This window comes from Choloepus didactylus, chromosome 9 (genome assembly GCF_015220235.1).
Source record: "Choloepus didactylus isolate mChoDid1 chromosome 9, mChoDid1.pri, whole genome shotgun sequence".
NCBI classification, from domain to species: Eukaryota; Metazoa; Chordata; class Mammalia; order Pilosa; family Megalonychidae; genus Choloepus; species Choloepus didactylus.
In genome coordinates, this window is record NC_051315.1 from 129,208,260 (window position 1) to 129,227,523 (window position 19,264).

The following is a 19,264-nucleotide window of genomic DNA, read 5'->3' on the forward strand; positions in this document are numbered from 1 at the left end:
GGAAGTGTCACTTCCTCCGGCACAGCAGCCTCTGATTTCAGTCCTCCCCCTTCTGTGTTGGGAGAAAACCACATCATTAAGGCAACACCCTGCACCCCGCCTGGTCGAGCCTGATGGTGTTTATCAGGCACCCTAGGACACTCTTGCTTGCTCAGGCCTTGCTGACCCCAACCTCCCAACCAGCCTTCTCCCTTGCCCCACCCCGACCGCAGGCAACATGGCCATCCCCTGTCCCTTGGAGGGGCTGCCCTCCCCCCGAGCAGAAGCCCCAGCTCGTTCCCTGGCCCCCCCTCCCTGGGTCACAGACTGTGACAAAGCCTTATTGCCTGTCTCGGGGAATTCACGTTCTGTCTCTCCTCTGTTCCACCTCTCTGGGGCTCACCGCCCCTCCCCAGGCCCTCAGCGCCGTGCCCCCTCCTATTTGCCAGGCAGCTGGCTGCCTTCATTATTTTTACGCCAACACAGTTTAAAAATTTCCGCTGCCTCCTTGCTGTCTGCAGAGAGGCGGCTGCCACATTACTCTGACATGCTTTTGTCATTAGTGTCCACGCGCGCTCTTCAGCTAATGAGGCGGTAGAAAGAAAATTAAAGGGAGAAATCACACAGGCACATTGCTTTATATGTAGACGGAGAAATAAAGCAAGAGCAAGAGAAACACACACACATCCTTTATGACGGCTCGTCTCCCTCCTCCCAGGGGGGCAGGGGACACACAGGGCCCTGCGAAGACAGGACATGGGTCTCGACTACTGCTACCCCAGCCTTCTCCCACCCAAAGTGCTGTGAAGTTTGGAGAGCGTGAGGTCACCGTCCCTAATTCTGTGATTTGAGCTGTACTTTCAGCATGGCCAACGCCCAGAAGGTGAGGCAAGGCAGCAGGTGCAGATGTTTCTTGAATCTGCCATTCTCGCCCCCAGACCCCACCTCCCCCTGTCCAGGCTGGCCCGGCCTCACCTGCGCGGCCACAACAGCCTGGGCTTTTCCTCCTTCCCCCAAACACTAATTTGATTATGTCACCCCTCCTGCTGGAAATAACTGAATAGATCCCATTGTCCTTAGGACAGAGGTACCTCAACGAGGCCCCTGTCTACCTGTCTGGTCTCAGCCTCTCCTCCCTGCCGTGTCCTCCCCAGCTTTCAGGCTGCACATGTGCCATGCTCCCCTGGGCCCCAGGACCTGTGCTGCTGCTTCTGTCCGGAAAGCTCTTCGCTCCTCTTCCCACAGCTGAGTCTCCAGCCGGGGGGCCTGGGCTCGCTCGTTAAGCGCTCAGGGGAGCCTCTGGTTCCCCCCATTCAGTCGCTCCCCGGCGCCGTGGGCCTTGGCTTTGCAGGACCTCCCTCAGCAGCGTCTTTACATCTGTCCCTGCCCCCTCGGAGGGGCAGCTCCACGAGGGCAGGAAACGTGTGTGCTCCCGTTTACCACTGCAACTCCAGCTCTGAGCACAGTGGTTCCCAGCAACTGTCTGTTGAAGGATAAGTACGTGCTGAGGGGACGCCCGCGAGCAGCACACCTGACACCTGCGCGGCGTGGGAGAAGCCCTCACTGCTGGCGTTCTCCCTGCGTGTCCCGGCTGGTGGGTGAACCTGAATTTGAGATTTATGAGCAACTGCATGTGCCTTTCCTCTGGTTTCCTCGTGACCCCTGCTCCTTAGGTAACCCAGTTCTTTTGGGAAATAGCACAAAATGGGGGAGCAAGGATGCGTTAGCTACATGTGTTGACTGCAAATGAAAAGTGGTCATGGAAGGGGGTCTTGTGACCTCAAGGGACAAATAAAGCCGGTCACTTAATCAGGATGGGGGGGTCAAGATAGTTTCTAAATCGACATGGGGGCGGGGCAGGAGAGAGCAGTGGGGCCCAGTGTTGGTTCTGCTACTTTCCAGCTCCCAGAGCGGGGCTGGGCTGAGCCCTCCAACATCCCACTCTGGAGGTGGGCCCAGAAAGGTGTTCTTCAAAGAAGTGGATGAGAAAAGTAGTACTAATTGCCTTCATCATTTCACGGAATCGTCTGCCAGGTAAGATAGAGGAGGAGAACCCGGGTCTGACTCCAGCAAAGCCCTTTATTCTGGGTCCATCACCCAAAACACAGAGTCAACCTGTGTCCCATGCAAAACAAGTCTGGGTCCATCTGGGGGCCGGGGGAGGTGATTCTCTGCCAGCCCTGCCCACTCTCCTCCAGGCCTGGGGCCCCCCCTGTCCCCACACCTTCCAGCTTCAAACCCCGCTGCGGCCTCGCCACCTGGCCGCCTGCGCCTGCCCTCGCGGCCCCGCGTGTCGGAGCGGCCTGGCCCCGTCCACACGCTGGCTTCCGAGGGCCGCGCCCCCACTTTGATGTCTGGCGCACAGCACTGCGCGCTGCTCCGCTGGCTGCTCCGCGCCTGCCGCGGCGATCTCGCCTTTGTCTGGGGATGGGGAAACGGTGATTTATGTCATAAGCTCGCTGTGAAACCTTTTGCCTCAGTAATTCCGAGCTCCGTGGGTGTCTCTTTACATCTATTTAAAGCATGGCTGCTGCCCACGGACGGCGTGCTCTGTGACATCCCCGCGTGCCTCTGTGTACGCCTCGCCATGGGGCCCGGGTCCTGCCGCCCGCATCTTTGTGCACGGTTGAGCGTGTGCTGCGGGCTCCACGGGGCTGCTGAGCCGGGTCGCTCTGTGCCTTTGATCTCAGGCCCAGTGATTAGACCCCTTCTTTGGGGGAGCACTCGCCCCGGGCCCGGGTGAAGGAAGAGGCTGCCGCTGTTATTTCCAGTCCGTTTTGCTCTGTTTGTCCCCGGGCAAGGCTAGAAAATGACAGGCAAGTCTACCTTTGCTTAGAGGATTCTCAGCGAGGTGAATGCGTTTCCTTCCCCAGTCTGCTCCTGGCCTGGAGCGCTGGGGAGCTGGTGGCTGCTGACCTCGTGAGCATCACTGGGGGAGAGCCCCACGGAGGTGTGGGGACCTCAGAGCAAAGAGGTCATATCTTCATTTCCAAAGCTTCAACCCCAGGGCACGCACCCTGGAGACAGTGGAATCCCTTTTGTTCAATAGCAAACACTGGCCGCGGTCTTTATATCCCCACACTGTGCTACGTGCAGGGAGGCAATGGTGGGCAATGGTAGGCTTTCTGGTTTCCTCAAGAAAACTCTAATTCCTTCCCCCCGGTGGTGTGGGATGGACCAGATTGATTGTCACCTCCTGGAGTCAAGCACTTTCCACTACAATAAACTCAAACCCAAACCCACACTCACCCTCAGCCTGCTCTCTCCCTGTGCACCCCCATTTCTGTGTTGCTGACACAGAGGATCCCAGACCAGAGCCCCTGGAGACCGGAGAGGGAGAGGGGGCACTGGACTTTGTCTCTGCCTCTCAAACCAGGAGTTGGGGAAGTCCTGCACAGGGGTCACCTAGGATTTCCAAACCCGGCAAGGCTCGCTCAAATGGAATGCTCTCAGAGCTTTATATAAGATAAGACTAGTGCTAGTCAGCCCTCAAATACATTGACTTTTTTCCTTTTAGAGAATCTGTCACAGATATTTCCCACCTGTGACCATCATGTAAGGTCTGCTTTGCCTTGTGTTCTTTATGCACTTTCATAGGACAATGGGTGAAAAACTGCATCTTGGCTCAATAAAAATAAGGTGAAAACTGGAGGGCCAGTGGGTAAGTCCCGTTTCCACATTTCTATTTTAGAGGGAGGATGCCTGCTGGTAATGGGAAATGGTAAAATGCAAATTACGAATATAAAATGTGTGATAGGGTACGAAAAGGCTGGCATTTTCTTCCCCTTCTGGAGTCCACTATGTTGAAGTCATTGCTTTAGTACAGTGCCACAGAGAATTTCTCAGATAGTTTGAGGCTTAGTGCCAGGAAATCATCATCATGTTTGCCAAGAAGGGAAACCCTTGAGGAGTTGTGTGGGCAGATTTTCCACTTTTCACTTGCTCTTTTATAGACAGAATCTTTACTCTGTATTCATCCATAATGCAAAGTTAGCATTTGAGAGAAATATGTGAATTTCAAAGATGGCTAAATACTGTCCTTTTTGGAAAACGGCTTTGCAACTATTTGTTCAAAACTTACCAGACCGAAATATGTCTCCTGCCTATGATTGGTGCATCTTAGGTAACAGGAATAACTTTTTAAATTACACCCCCCCCCCCCACCTTTTCCATCTGATGGAAGGACTACCCTTCACAGAAGTCTTTTGGGGAGAACAATCTCAAATTCCAACCAGTATTTAGAGAACTTTCTTTTTTGGAAACATTTTTGGTCTTTTGGGTATTTTCTCTGATAACAAGTCTTTATTCTTCATCTTAATTATTTCAGGGTAGATATGACATGTAGACAAAGAAACAAGCTGCTCAGAATCAAGTCTGCAAGGATGAGCTAGTAAAATGGGCGTGGGTTGAGGACCCCACCCATCCCTGACCTGGCTGAGCCCAGGTAGAGTGAGACCAAAGGCTGAAAAAGCGCATCTTGGCTTAATGCACAGATGCCTGGCGCATCTCAGGAGAGCGTGGTGAGGAGGGGATGAGAGAAATTTGCAAAACTGTAAAGTGCTAGCGTTGAAAAGGTGTGTGAGCAGATCAGGTAATTTTGTTTTGGATCAAATGCCAGCTGCGACAAGACACTGATTTTCATTGTTTTGAGAAGGACACTGAAAGAGGAGCTGCCAAAATATTTTGCACCATGAGGGCATCAGAGCAGTAAGGGCTTGGGGTCCCCAGGTAACTATTTTGAAAGGATGCATTCTGGTTTGCTCGCTGAGGTCCTCACCTGGTAAGTGTATCCTGACTCTAGCCAGGGGCCCTTGCTCCTCAAAGCGTGGTCCCAGGACCAGTAGCCTCGTGCTCATCCAGAAGCTCGGTAGAAATGCAGCCGTTGGATCCCACGACAGACTCACGAAATCAGAATCTGCATTGCAACCGGTCCCCAGGGGTTCCGGGCCCACTCAAGTGTGAGAAGCGCTGTGGGCACCCCGGCTCGCACGCAGAGAGGGGTCCCCGCGGGGAAAGCCCTGGGCGGGCAGCCTTACCTTGGGGAAGGCGTCGGGCCACACGGTGGGCGACCCGTGGTTGAGCAGCGCCTGCACCGAGCGCTGCGGCGCGGCCTGGGGCGCGCAGGCGGCCATCTGCAGCACGCGGGCCAGCGGCGACGCGCCGCCGTAGTCGAGGGCGCCCGCGTCCGCGCCGTGCCGCAGCAGGAGGCGCGCCAGGTCGTGGCGCGCGCGGCCGCAGGCCTTGTGCAGCGGGCTGCGCTCGTCCTCGTCGCGCGCGTCCGCCGCCGCCCCGTGCCGCAGCAGCAGCGCGCACAGGCGCAGGCAGCGCGCGTGCTCGTCGGGCCGCCGCGCCGCCCCGCACGCCGCGCTCAGCGCCGTCTCGCCGCGCCCGTTCCTCGCGTCCACGCGCGCGCCGCGGCCCAGGTAGAGGCGCGCGTGCTCGTCCAGGCCGCGCTGCGCCGCCACGTGCAGCGGCGTGTCCCGGGCGGCGCCGGCGGCGAGGTGCACCGAGGCGCCGTGCTCCAGCAGCGCCTGCGCGCACCTGCGGGGAGGCCAGCGGGTCAGTGGGGGTGGGGGGCGTCTGGCGCCCCGAAACCCGCGCCCCGGCGCCCCACCGCCCGCCATGTGGTGGTTGGCGTTTGCAGGGTGCGTTTTCGCCGTAAAATATCCAAGGGTGACCCGAGAGAAAAGATGTGGGTTCGGTGTCCCAGGCCAGGGCTAAAGGCGAACTGAGCTAAGAATGGGATCGTGGTAAACCGTCGCTAGATGGTGGTGCCAGCCAGGAACGGGTCCTAAGAATCCACACGCAGGGTTCAAGTTGACGATGAAACTGTAGCCCCTCCGTGTGGCTCAAACGACCGTGTTGGAGGCACTGGTTCCCTGCTCTGCCACGCCTGGAGGCTGAGGACCTGGGAGTCGCTGGTAAGAAGAGCCCCTTAGACCATCAGAGTCGTTTTCAGCCCTGCCTGTAACCTTCCTGTAAACTGCCGGGCTGTGGGGAGGTGGAAGGCACACCTCAGACAGCTCTGGAAGCAGCAGGTGGAAGTACCACCATGCTTGATTGTGGGATTACCTTTGCTCCAACCAGACTCTCCTCTGGGAACAGACTGGATTTTGGCTGGACCCAATTCCACAGAGGCCGTCTGGGGTTTCCAGAACCCCATGGGAGACTGTGATCTCCACCACAGGTAGGTGCCTTGAGTGCCTTCCAGATCCACCACCTGACTCCCAAACTGTCTTCAACCCCAGGCACTGGCCTCTCCCAGGTGGGCAGCATCTTCTGAGCTGCCTCCACCTTCCTGGGGAGACCGCCAGTGGCCACCTCCCAACTTTTCAACCTGGGCACAGATGGGAAACTCGGTCTACCCTGGCCCGAGCGTCATGTAACCCTCCTTCCCCGTTCTGCTGGCCCTTGCCACAAGCCCATGCCCCCTTCAGCCACCCGCTCTGCGGTCCTCTCCTGGATGTCGCCATCACTGTGAGGCGCCACCTTTGGAGCCTTTAACTCCAACATGCCGGCTTCAGACCCCAGGCCCCAGTTCTCTTGAGACTTGAGTCTTTGGACCCCTCAGCACTCTCAGTCCTTCCCTGCTTCACTTCCTTCCCTGAGCAGCACTCCAATCTCCCTTCTTGGCCTCTTCAATTTCCTCACCTTCTGGGACTTCTCCTACACCTGATGGCCACACCTCCAACCCGGAATCCATGCATCATCCACCTTCTCTCTCCCTGTGGCTGCCGAGCCCTGTTGGAGGAAACACCGCCCTAGGTGGACCTCTGGGACCGGCAGTGATCCTTTTCAGTGTTAAAAGTCAGCTCCTCAGTCCTCCCCTTTGCTACTCCAAATGTTGATAGTTCTCCTCAAGCACCCCCCCCATGTCTGCTCCCTCCCTCCTACTTCATTCAAAGAATGGATGCTCTCCCAGGAGCTCCCTTGGCTTCCTGCCTTCCACCCAAGTCTGTTCCAACCCTGAGGGATCTCTTTACATCACCTGTTGTTCTCTCCTTCCTCCATATGTTCAAGGAAGGGGATCCCTCTCTACCCTCTTGCTCCAGGTTTAGTCCTCTTCAGCTTCCTTGGGGACCCAGCTCCATCAAATATCTACTCTTTTCTCCAGGTCCCTCCCCCCAGTCAGTCTTTATCATATTAAGATCAACTCTGTCCGACCCTGTCTATTTGTCTGTCCATCCATCCAACATCCATCCATCCATCCACCCTCCCTTATCAACCCACACCTTGTCTCAGCTCCCCCTTCTTAAAGACACATTTATTCAAAGACAGGGTGTCCTGCTTGTCGTCTCCACTTTGTCACCTCCTATTTGACTTTCCACTCACTATACTTTACTGCTTCTCCCCATCACCCACTGAAATTGTTCTCATCAAGGCCACCAGGACCTTCCAAGTACAAAATCCCTGGACATTTTCAGGCCTTTGTATTTTTACAACACTGCTGCCTCTCCTAAAACCCTTTCTTGGCCTGAATTGCATTTCATTCCCTCTGACCTTTGCTCTTTCCCAGGCTCCCCTCCTTCTTAAATGCACGCACCATAAACGTGGTGTTCCCCGGGATTTCCCTGGCGGACCTCACCCACGCTCCATGGCTGCCTCTCTGTCTGCTGCCATGTCCTCTGGCCCAGCCGGCACGCACCCCTGGCTGCCAGGTCCTTATATCTGAAGACCTCCACTCGAGAGCACCACCTGAACCCCCCGCTTCTTGAGCCTGCTCCCCTCCGTGTATCTGCTCTGCAGCCCCCCCAAATCAGATACCTTGGATTTCTTCCCCCTGCCCCCCAATTCAATCGTTCACCTGGCTCTGGTGCCTCCATCTCTTTAATATCTCTTGGATCTGCTTCCTCCCCCCTTTCCCTCTGCCACTGTCTTTTGCCAAGTCCCAAATCATTTCTTGCCCGACCCTTTACCATGGGCTTCTAACTTGTCCCCTGCCCCTAACTCTCCATGCAACCCAGAAGGAGCTTTTCTGGTGTGAATCTGCTATGTTTCTGCTCAACCCCAGCGGCTCCTGCTGCCTGCTGGATAAAGCCCAAGCTCCTCTGCACAGGACGCCGCACGCCTCATGACCCGCTCCTGCCAGACCTCGCCGGTTTCATCTCCTGATGCTCCACCCTTTGCACGTCAACCCTACCTGGCCAGGTATGGTTCCTAGAGCACGTCCTGCTGTTTGTTCCTGTGATGCTCTAACGTGATCCATTACACCTTCTTGTCCTTCCTTCCTCTGCCTCTAGCAGCCTTCCCAGTGCCACCAGCAGAGGGATGGGGCCTCGGAGTCAGCACGCAGCTTGTAGGTATGTGTGGGGAGCATCGTATTTATCACGTCATGTGTCCCATGTTCGTTAGCAGGCCTGACTCCTCTCCTAGATGGGGTTTCATTCATCTCTGATTCTCAGTGTCTGGCCCAGAACCTTGCCCACTATTGGCATTTGCTAAAAGCGTGTTGAAGAACTGTCTCTCTCTCACGACCTCAGCCTTTCTTCCCGCAGCTGCCTGCTTTCCCTGTTATTTACCCAACTGGGGCTCTGAAAGAGATCACCCACTGGGGCTTCTGGGGCGGGAAGAGGCTGCCCTTTAATCCGCTGAGATTTCTACCTGCGGACTCTCAGTATTTCTAATTCTCTCTTTGTTATTCCTCTAGCCTCCATACCAGCAGTATCGTGAGAAGTGGTCTGTCTTGGGTGGAAGATCTTTACAAACAAGTAGAGTTTGATGTGAAGTGTCCTTTGGGACAATAACCAGCTAAGAGAGGATGCAAATTTTACAATCAGAGTGCTTCAGATTCGCTTCCTACTTGCCCCTCTGGGAGGAATTTTGAACAGTGCAGCAGGAGGTTAGAAATCAAGGGTTCCATCTCATTTTGCCACTGAGCCTGTGTGCACTGGCAAATAATTACAAACATTTTATTCTACCTTTTTTTTTCTTTTTAAAGCAGCCCAGCCTCTCCAAAGAATTCTACAGGGAAATAAAAGCAGTCTTCTCTAGCACTTACACAGCACAACTTGCTAATGGCCAGTTGCTATTTGCAGCTCTGATACCTTTCAGAAGGAGGAGGGAAGGAGGGGGCTGACACCCACCACCCCGGCCCCCGAGAGCTGGAGATGACCTTCTCATTTTTAATGAAGAGCTTCTAATTTGCTAAACATTGGGGCTTTCTTAGAGCGGGCAATGGTTTTGGTTGCAGAACTACAGGCAGGCACAAGTGAAAACAACATAACAAATTGGCCAGGGCACATCTTGCTGGCACACATTGGTCAGTCATTAGGACTGAAGGTGCGGGAGCCTGTTTAATGACATGGAAAGAGATGCACAGGGGCTGCGAGGAACAATCATGTTACAAAAGAGCACCATCTAGTCCCATTTTAAAGAAGCAGATCTATATGCAGGGGAAGCAAGCCTGGAAATTCCCATAACAATGTGTGTTTACGTCTGGGCGCTGGGGTGATGGCTGCTTTTATTTCCTCTTGCGTGGCTGTATTTTCAAATTTTCCAAAACAAATTGGAGTTACAGTTTAAAATAAGAGCCACAGCAACAGAGGCTGTTAATAACAACCACCCTTCACCAGCCACCGTAACAGCTCAGGGATTCTTGGAATGTCAGCTTAGCTTTCCAGGTTCTCAGAATACTCTCAATGTTTTCCAGTGATCTGTCCAGGAATAAGTAGCAATCTTGGAAAGTATGGATGGCAGAGCACATGGGAGGATGAGTCTAGAGGAGAGGGGCGGGTGGCTGGGAGGTAGCTGTGATAAGCCAAGAAGGAGATGATGGGCTTGGGGACTTCTGAGACCTGACCCTGGACCCAGTCCCATCCTTGAAATGCTCTTGGTCCTTTCAGTGTCTTGTGTGTGTCAGTGTCCCCAGTTGATGAAGAAATGGTTCCTTGGCGAAAGCATCACCCAAGCCTTTGCAGGACTGTGTGGGAGCACCGGCTTTGGCTGAGCCCTATGCTATGGTATTTCACAGCCTCCTGATGCTGAGCTGGGAGGTCACTTGGATTCTCCAATGCTTTGTCTTTTTTTTCCTTTCCCAAATATGATCATTTGTCCTTGCAACAACTCTGCATTGCAGGTGGAAATTACAGGTGAGGAAACTGAGGCTTACAAGAAGCCCAGTGACTTGCATAAGGCCACACAGCCAGGAAGGAGCAGTGGAGACCTCGACTTCTCGGTTTGGCTTCAGAGCTCTCGGTCACATCACCCCACCTGCCTCTTCTCACTGGTACGATTTGGTGAGCACTTTCTACAAGCCAGGCACTGTATTAGGTATTTTCCTTAAGTTATTCCCTAAGCTTTTCATTCATTCATTCCTTCATTCATTCACTCATTCAAGTAGAGAACATGCTCCATACTCCATACACCTAATAGCCTTTCAATGGTAAAGAACTGATGAAAAGAAGGGTAACTTAAAGATTTGTGGGGAAAAGGAAAGATATTGCTTATACGCACTTTTGCTAGAAACGTTAAGCATCTGCATCCTGGGCAGCGGGTTCTACCCCTGGAAGTCACCGGAAGCCTTGGACCATGCTGGCCCATTCTTACTGTTCGGCTCGTGCTTGCTGCCGCATCCCCTCTGACCCACAGAAGGGCTTTAACACTAAACAGTGCTTTTGCAGATAGTGATGGATGTTGCAAGCTAGTCTTGCTGAATCACCGTTACTGCTCCTTTTGGGCTGGAGCCTCAGGGCTGGGCCTGGGTGGGGGCAGAAGTGGCTGTCGTGATGCTGGGCGTGTGCTGGCTTCTGGGGATCAGGGGGCATGAGGGAGAGACTTGGGAGGAAAATGCGAGTTTTCTAATGAAGCCTTTGCAAGAAGGTCCCCTGCTGTGGCTAGATTCCCCTGCTGGCTGGGAATGGAGGGCGGGGAAACCTAAGCCCCAGACTTTGATGCCGGAGTGGTTCCACTTTCTTTCCCTGACCTTCTGCTGAGGCTCTCCTTCGGCGACCTGCCACCTGCCCCTTTCTGTTCTGTAATTTCTTCTCTCCCTTTCTCTCAGGATGCTAAGCTATGAGGCCATCTGTTGAGCATCCGTGGTTACCATGGAAATGGCTGATGTGAATGGACAACTCCTTGAGTGTGGGGGTTGGGGAGACTGGGAGAGAGAAACTGGTCAGGCCACTTTTATCCTCCTGGTTTCCCTTGAAGCCATGGCTGCCATTTTATGTTTTTCTAAAGTGTTGGGTGGCTGTGGCTGCTGACGATATTTAGGGAAAAGTTTCCCCAGATTGCAAATGGAACGTTGCATGTAGGCAAACTGAGAAACGATTTAGGGAGCAAGCTTTGAGAAGTCAGCTCCACTGTTCACCCTAAATGATTCCTAAGCAGCACATGACATCCTTCCTCAACAAGAAATGGGCAGCCTTTTCTCGCCTCCCCGATCCCGATATAATGAATGAAGACGGGACCCAGCAACATCAGAGGGAAGGGAGAGAAGAAGGGAAAGGGAAAGAAAAGACTAACCCTTTCTTGGGCAGGTGGTGGTGGTGGGATTTGAATTGGATGAGAGAAAAGTTTTATGTGTTTATGCATGTCTGCATTTTAAAAGCAAGATGAAATTTGCATAGAGGGAAATGCACAGGTCTTAAGAGTACGACTGAATGAGTTCTGACAAATGAATACGGCTGTGTAACCAACACCCCAATCCGGATGTCGAACATTCTCCTCTCCCCAGGAAGTTCCCCGAGTCCCCTGCCAATCAGTTATCGCCCCCACAGGCAACTGTTCTGATATCTCCCATCATTGTTTAGTTTTATCTTTTCTTGAACTTTCTACTTTTGTGTGCATGGCTTCTTTTGCTCAACATAATGTTTTTGACATTCATCCATATTGTTGCACTTCTGAGTAACTCATTCTTTTTTATTGAGGAGTCATCGTCAATTTATGGATATAAATTTTTGGATATACCACAATTTGTTTATTCCTTCTCCTATTGATGGGCATTGGGATTGTTTACATTTTTTGCCTATTATGAACAAAGCTGCTATGAACAGTGTTGTGCATGTCTTTTTGTGGGCATACGTTTCCGTTTCCCTTGGGTAGATACCTAGAAGTGGAATTGCTTGTCATAGAGTACGTCTGTATTTAACTTTATGAGAAGCTGCCAACAGTTTTCCTGAGTGATTATACAATTTTCACTCCCAACAATGTGAGGGTTCCAGTTGCTCCACATTCTTGCCAACCTTTACTACTATCAGCCTTTTTTACTTTAGCCATTCTGATGAGTGTGAAATAGTATTTCATTGTGGTTTTTGATTTGCGTTTCCCTGATGACTCATGTTATTGAGCACCTTTTCATGGGCTTATTGACCATTTGCAGATCTTTTGTAAAGTGTCTGACTTGGCTTTTTCGATTCCTGAAGGTGAGTCTTGAGCATTAAAGTGGGTCTTGGCAAGTGACCAGAAATCTGGGGAAAATATCCAAGATGTTGTCAAGGGGTAGGGAAGGAGGACCAACCTGTGACAGAACATTGTAGAAAGGCAGTGGTTAGACACAAGTGGAGCTATTTCCTGATTATAGAGTTTCAAAAAATAAAAGCTCTTAAGTTCACAAGGAGAGGCTGTCCTCCAGCACCTCAGGCCTGTGCATCCAGTTCTCAGATGGCGTATCATCCTCACTTCTGACACTTGGCTTGAGGTCCCGGCTCTACCAGTCTCCGTCAATCTCCGTCGTGTGCGTCCTTACTAGCAAAGCCTTTGCTTCTTCCGAGCCTCGGTTTTCTAATCTATAGGATGGGGCTCACCATCCTCGAAGCCTGCTGAGAGGATCGGATGGAGCAGGACACTTGAATGGGCTCAGGGATGCAGCCATTCAAGGGGGCCGCCCCTCTATGACATACCATTCTTCAAGGTACCTAAAGCTCCTGTTGAATAAGACCATGTTTTTCTCCCTTCTGCTTGAAAAATAAATCAGACATTCCTCTGAGATACAGAAAGAACAGGCTGCTTTCTGGATTGTGCGTTGGTGCCGACGAGCCCGGCACCTTATATAGGTAGATGTCTCATTCTTAGGTGTAGGCTGTGGAGGTTGGGGGGAGGACCCTGATCAGATACCACTGCTCGAATCCCGACCAGGAGCACTATTCTTTTTTTTTTCTTTTTTTTGGCTTATAAAAATATAAGTAAGCAAAACACACCAATAACTGGTTTTTATTTATTTTTTTTTAGGGATATATAATAAATTTAAAGAGAACACTGCAGAAATTTAACAAGATTCCCAGCAATGATTATTTCTGAGGTGTAAAAGACTTTAAATATAGTTATAAAAAGTTGAAAACGGAAGGATGAATCCTCCATTCTCCTTTTTCTAAAAACCCACTGGCTCGTCACATCAAGCAGGTTGAGCGAGTCACCAAGGCCCTCGGACTCGCTGCCTCTCCTCGTGGGGACTGAGCTCCTCACTGAGGACCGCAGCGTGTCTTCAAGTGGCTTCCTAGGGTTTCCTCCAGGTCCGTCTTGACGGCTCCAGACCCCCACGATTTCCACTCCAACTCATCTCTTGTCAGGTTCATGCCGCAGGTAAATAAATACTGGGAAGCACCATTCTTGCTTTCTTTTCCTTTCCCGCTGCCCAGATTTCAACCTGCTGGGTTGGATACCAGAATAGTATAGTCCAGTCATTTTTTCCTATAAGATAATTAGCTGCCTTCACAGTTCCAACCCTGACTTATGAAAATTTCTTTTCTTTTCTGTTTTTTGTTTTTGAGTTGAATCAACGCAACTGGAGCAAAAAAGTAAACTTCTGGACTCTTCGTTAATGTGCTTTCCCTCCCTACTTTTGTTTACATCAAGACAGCTTTATACTGGAAAAGGACTCGGGCCTCTACTAATTCTTTTCTTATTTTAATCATCTCAGAAAAAGAAGGGTCAAAGAGAGGAATTCGATAATACATAGGGCGAGGCTGGCATGCAGGCTGCTACCAGGAAGAGAGTAACTTTACTAGAACTTTTCTTTTTGGGAAAAGCTCTTCAAAAAGCTCCAGATTAAAGCTCTGATAGCCTTTTTTTGTGTGCAGAATTCTGAATTCTGAAGCTTGCTGGTTGGAAGGAAGTATATATATTTTAATCCTAGGAACTCAGAGAGTCTTTTAAAGTCCTGTGTCCGTGGTGAATTGCCAACTAAAAGGGGAGGGGGCAGAGCTGGGCCCCTGGGTGTGGACACCATTGTCATCAAGAGTAAGAGCATGAAATGGCTCTGTGTGTAGGTCAACGACCCCCTCGCTATTGTAAGGCAAAAAAAATTAAGGATGACCTACAATCTGCCGTGTATGAAAAGGTTCCAGAGAAAGTAGCTCTTTCTTGTCAAGGTGGTGATGTTTGTACTACCCGAAGCCAGACCTCCTCGGAGTCTGACTTTAGGGCAGCTCTTTAGAGCTGAGCAATCGTGGTCAAAGCCTCGGGCCCTTCCTGACAATCTATTGACTTTTCATCCTTCAAGGGTGTTGGCTATATGTTATTGTGGAGGGGTCCAATGGAATTTGCCAGCATTTTCCATTAGAATCATTGATACTGAAGGGATTCTAAGTCAGCTGTTACATAGTTCTGCCTGAACTGCTGGCTTATTCACCACTTACAAATTTTTCTCCAATAGCCAGGATTTCGGTAAGACTGAAAGAGAGAAAGAGAGTCACATAGAGACAGAAGAGAAAAGAATGAGGAAGGGGAAGACAGAGGAAAGAGGTGGAAAAAAATCCCCAGGTTAATACAAAGATATTTTTATGAAGTTCTTATTAAACAGCGTCTTGGACTTGTATGAGTTTGCAAAAAAACAAAAACAACTGAAGTCAGGAAATTGGTTTCTATTGCACAGTGTATAAACTGAGTAGCTCTAATGGTTTGCATATATTCCTAATATGCAAATATGAACTTGTTGGTTTGTCTTAAGGGCCTCTGTCAAGATTCACAGTTCCTTTTGTCTATTTTGTGCTCCAAGTGGTGTTGCTTTCTCATTTCTTAGTAGAAAGCCATATTTTTCTAATACTGTAAAGTGGGGGCGTAGGGCCAAGGTGTGAAAAACATGATTTAAAAAAAAAAAAACTTTATTACTGAATAAATTTAGATTTGCAGAAGAGTTGCAAAGATAGTAGAGCGATTTCCTGTACACCATTTTCCCAGCTTCCCCTGATGCTAACTTCTTATTTTTCTGTGGTGTGTTTGTCAAAATTAACAAATTAACACTAGTACAGTACTATTTGCTGAACTACAGACCCTATTTGATTTTACCAGTTTTTCCACTTATGTCTATTTTCACTTGTAGGATCCAGTCCAGGAAACCATGTTTCATTTAGGGAACTTAATTTTGAACAACAGGAAAGTAAATATAGAGTAAATACAGACCTGCTTGTGAGTGTGTGTGTGTGTGTATAGAGTGTGGCATGTTCCTAAACATGGAATATCAACAAATGAGTTATATTTTCCATAGGAACAAAGTAATAATTGGAGTTATGATCTTGACTAAGGACATTTCAGCAAATAAATCACAGATCTGATAACTAACAAATATGGAGATAAATGAAAGAAACAACAAGCTTCCATATTAATTTAATATCATGACATGTTGATTCAATTTCTATAAAAGGAATTCAATATTATATAAGGGTCCCCAGCAGTAGCAGTCAGCACCACCATAATTCTCACTGTAGGCCAAGCAGTCTTCTAAGCAATTTGCTAATATTAACTCATTTAATCTTCATAACAGTCTTATGTAATGGTTTAATTTGTTACCCCTATTTTACTGATGAGAAAACTGAGACACAGGAAATTAAATAACTTGCCAAAGGTTATACCACTAGTAAGTGTTGGAACTGGGATTCAAACTGAGTGCCCAAATATGGTAAAATGTACATATATAATTATATGGTATAAAATGGGATCAAAATTGAATGCAGTCATACAATTTTGCCTGCTTGCTGAGTAATTAGAAAGACTTTTGCAGTTGATTTGGATGCTTTATGCTCTTCAATAAAGCAGATGCTTCTTTTAGTTCTAGAAATTTTCCAGTAGAAATCCACCAACTTGTTTCCCCATCCTCACCCCCGAGCATGCATGTTGTATTTTTGAAATATTTTTGGCAGAGTGTTTAGCACAATGAAGTCTCATTTCATTCTTCTCCCCTTAAACTGCAAGCTTTTTGAGGGCCGAGACTATGTCTAGTTCGGAAGAGCCCCAACTCCTCAAAGGGGGTTCAATAATGGTTATTGAATGCGTGTAGGAATGGAAATCGTTATTGGTTGATTTTGGAGCTTTGCTTTTCAAAACTGGATGGCATTTCTATAATTTTGTCTCATGATGACAGATTTGTACACCAGCAAATCATGTACAGAATGAGTCAAGAACACTAATTACAAGTGAAAATGAGGTGACAGTGGAGCCCAGGTTGATGGATTGGAATGAGCCCCTGGGGAGAAGCAGAATGCCTGTGGCTGCAAACACAAGTGTCACAAGGTTTGAACTCTCTCCCCAGCATGACTGGCAAACACCAACCTTCCCAGCCTCCCAAAGGCTGCTGGGGTCCCAGACTTGGGTGCAGTGAGGGGCACCCAGGCAGAGCCTGGCAGGCTCCCTGTTTTGAGGAGAAGGAGTTGGAAGTCCAGGGAAGCCAAGTCAGCTAGAATCTGCAGGGAGAGTCCTGGAAAAGAAAGAGCTACACAGAGAGAGAACTTTGCAGAGGGTCCCCTCGAGTATTCAATTGAGTATTGATTAGTATATGTGTGTGAGGAAACTACTTGAGGCTGGGGAAAGAACCTTTAGCATGTGCAGAGCTGGGAATAATGCCTTGGCAATCAGAATGGAAAAACTTCATAAATCACCTGGCATGGATTAGAGTATAAAGAAAGGTGATATTTCAGTATTGGGGAAAAATTAATCTTAGATCAAATGCAGCTCTGATCTTGCCTAATTAAGGCTTAAAAGCAAGACCCAAAAAAGGATAAAACTGTTTCCAAGAAACTTCATATCCCAGAAGAAAGATCAAGAATACTGACAGGAATACAAAAATACCCAGCACCCAATGAAATAAATAAGGAGAAAAGGCAATCAATCAAAACTGACCCAGAAATGAGACAGGTGATAGAATTAGTACACAGGGGTATTAAAACAATTATAACTGTATTCCATATGCTTGAGAAGCTGGAGGAAAGATTGGACGTGTTAAGTAAAGAAATGGAAGATACATAGAAAAAAAAGTAGATCCCAAAATGGACTTCTGAAGTTGAAAACTGCAATGTCTGAGATGAAAAATATGCTGTATGGGATTCATGGTAGATCAGATTATTCAGAAGAAAAGACAAACATAAAGGAAAAAAAGACAGAAAAATGGACAGAGCATCAGTGAGCTACGGGACAACTTCAAATAGTCTAATATATTTGCAGTTTAAAGCCCTGAAGAGAAGGAGGGGATTGTACAGAAAAAATGTGAAGAAATAATGACCAAAAGTTTCCCAAATTTGTTGAAAACTATAAACCCACAGATCCAAGAAACTCAATGAACCCCAAGAACAAGAAATATGAAGAAAACTATATCAAGGCACATAATTATCAAACTGCCTAAAAGCAACAATAAAGAGAAAATATTAAAGCCAGAAAAAAAGACCATTACATACAAGGGAACAAAGATAAGGATGACAGCAGATTTCTCATAAAACAAACAAACAAAACACAACACAAGTTATGTGACAGTAGAGCAATGTGTCTAAAGCATTGGAAAAAAAAAATCAACTCAAACAACAAATAACTGCCAATCTAGAATTACCTAATAAAAATATTTTTCAAAAACTTGGGTGAAATAAAGACTTTCAAATATACAAAAGCTGAAAGAATTCATCACTAATGGACCTGCACTATTAGAAATGTTAAAGGAAATCCTTTAAACAGAAGGAAAATGATCCCCAGTGGAATCGTGGATCTACACAAAAGAATGAAGGGAACTGGAAATAGTAACTACATGGGTGAACATAAAAACTTTTTTCTTATTATTTAAATATAGTTAAAAGATAGTTGACTGTTTAAACAAAATGATAACAATGTATTATAGGACTTATCCTATCCAAGCTGTAGCAAGCTTGCTCCTTCTGTCTGAGCTGAATGGGTGGGGCCACACCTCCATGGAAATTATCCAATGAAAGATCTCACCCACAGTTGAGTGATCACATCTCCACGGAAACATCCAATCAAAAGCCTCCAACACAATCAACATCAATACTTTTCCTCTTCACACAAGACTGCATCAAAGATAATGGTGTTTTGGGGGACATAATACATTCAAACTGGCACATTCCATCCCCTGGACCCCAAAATGACATGCTCTTTCCATATACAAATACATTCATCCCATCGCAATATCACAAAACTTAAATCATTTCAGTAACAATAGGTAAGTATAAGATCCCCTCAAAATCATTTACAGGCGTGGTCTGTCCTAATGCAAAATTCTCCTCTGGCTGTGGACCTTGAATCATAGAACAAGTTATCTGCTTCCAATATACAAAGGAGGGATATTCATAGGATAAACATTCCCATTGCCATAAGGAGAAACTGAAAGGAGAACAGGGTTTAAGGGAGCAAAAGAGTTCCTAAAACCCGCAGGGCTAACTCCATTAAATTTAAAAGTCTGAGAGTCATTTATAGAACTTCGTTTTTCCTTGGGGCTTGAGAGAAAAGGAGTCTAACCCATTAGGGTGAGTGCTCCAGCATATCCACACACTGGGGAGACCACCTTCTCAGCCCCACCCTCCTCAAACATCAGAGCAGCACCCGGATTCTCTTTCATCTCCAGGGCACACGCTCAACCCCTTCAGAACAGTGGGGTGGCAATCAGGCTCTATCCAGTCCCCTGGGAATGTGTTCCATTCTCTTTGGGGCCTGGGGTGGCAGAACTCTTCCTGAGCATCAAGGCAGAAGGCCCACCCTCGACCTCTGGGGCAAACTTACCCTTTCCATGTGTGTGGGCCACTCTGCTCTCCCACCTCAAGACCTCTTGACTCCAGACCTCAACCTCCATGGCTCTGTCTTTGAAGAAATTTTTCCTTCAATTTCTTCCTTGTCTGTCTCCTCCAGTCCAGACCAGCAGCGGCTCCATCTATAAAGATCTCGCAAAAATTTGTTGACTTTGCATGAAGCACACAGTGGTCAAAGCCATCAGACAACAGGACTTTCTACAAATCCTTTGTGCTTAACTCCATCTCCAATCCTGGCTTGTACTGAAATGGTGGTTGGGTTCCATGTTTGGTTAAATCCTCACGTTGGGTTGTAGCTTCTGGGGTTCCACCCCCTGGAAACCCAGAATTTT

At 48.5% G+C, this 19,264-nt stretch overlaps 1 protein-coding gene and 1 long non-coding RNA gene across 2 annotated transcripts in view; one reads left to right on the forward strand and one right to left on the reverse strand.

Moving 5' to 3' along the window:
• ASB18 (ankyrin repeat and SOCS box containing 18) overlaps window positions 1-19,264 on the reverse strand; it is a 75,781-nt gene that overhangs the window by 12,526 nt on the left and 43,991 nt on the right. Inside the window, exon 4 of the mRNA XM_037850456.1 lies at window positions 5,016-5,520. Within this exon, the coding sequence (XP_037706384.1) occupies window positions 5,016-5,520 (505 nt within the window). The remainder of the gene's footprint in view (window positions 1-5,015; window positions 5,521-19,264) is intronic.
• LOC119544898 lies at window positions 8,026-10,179 on the forward strand. The gene is made up of 3 exons (XR_005218957.1): window positions 8,026-8,127; window positions 8,220-8,279; window positions 10,055-10,179. It is a non-coding gene; the product is annotated as an uncharacterized LOC119544898 (long non-coding RNA).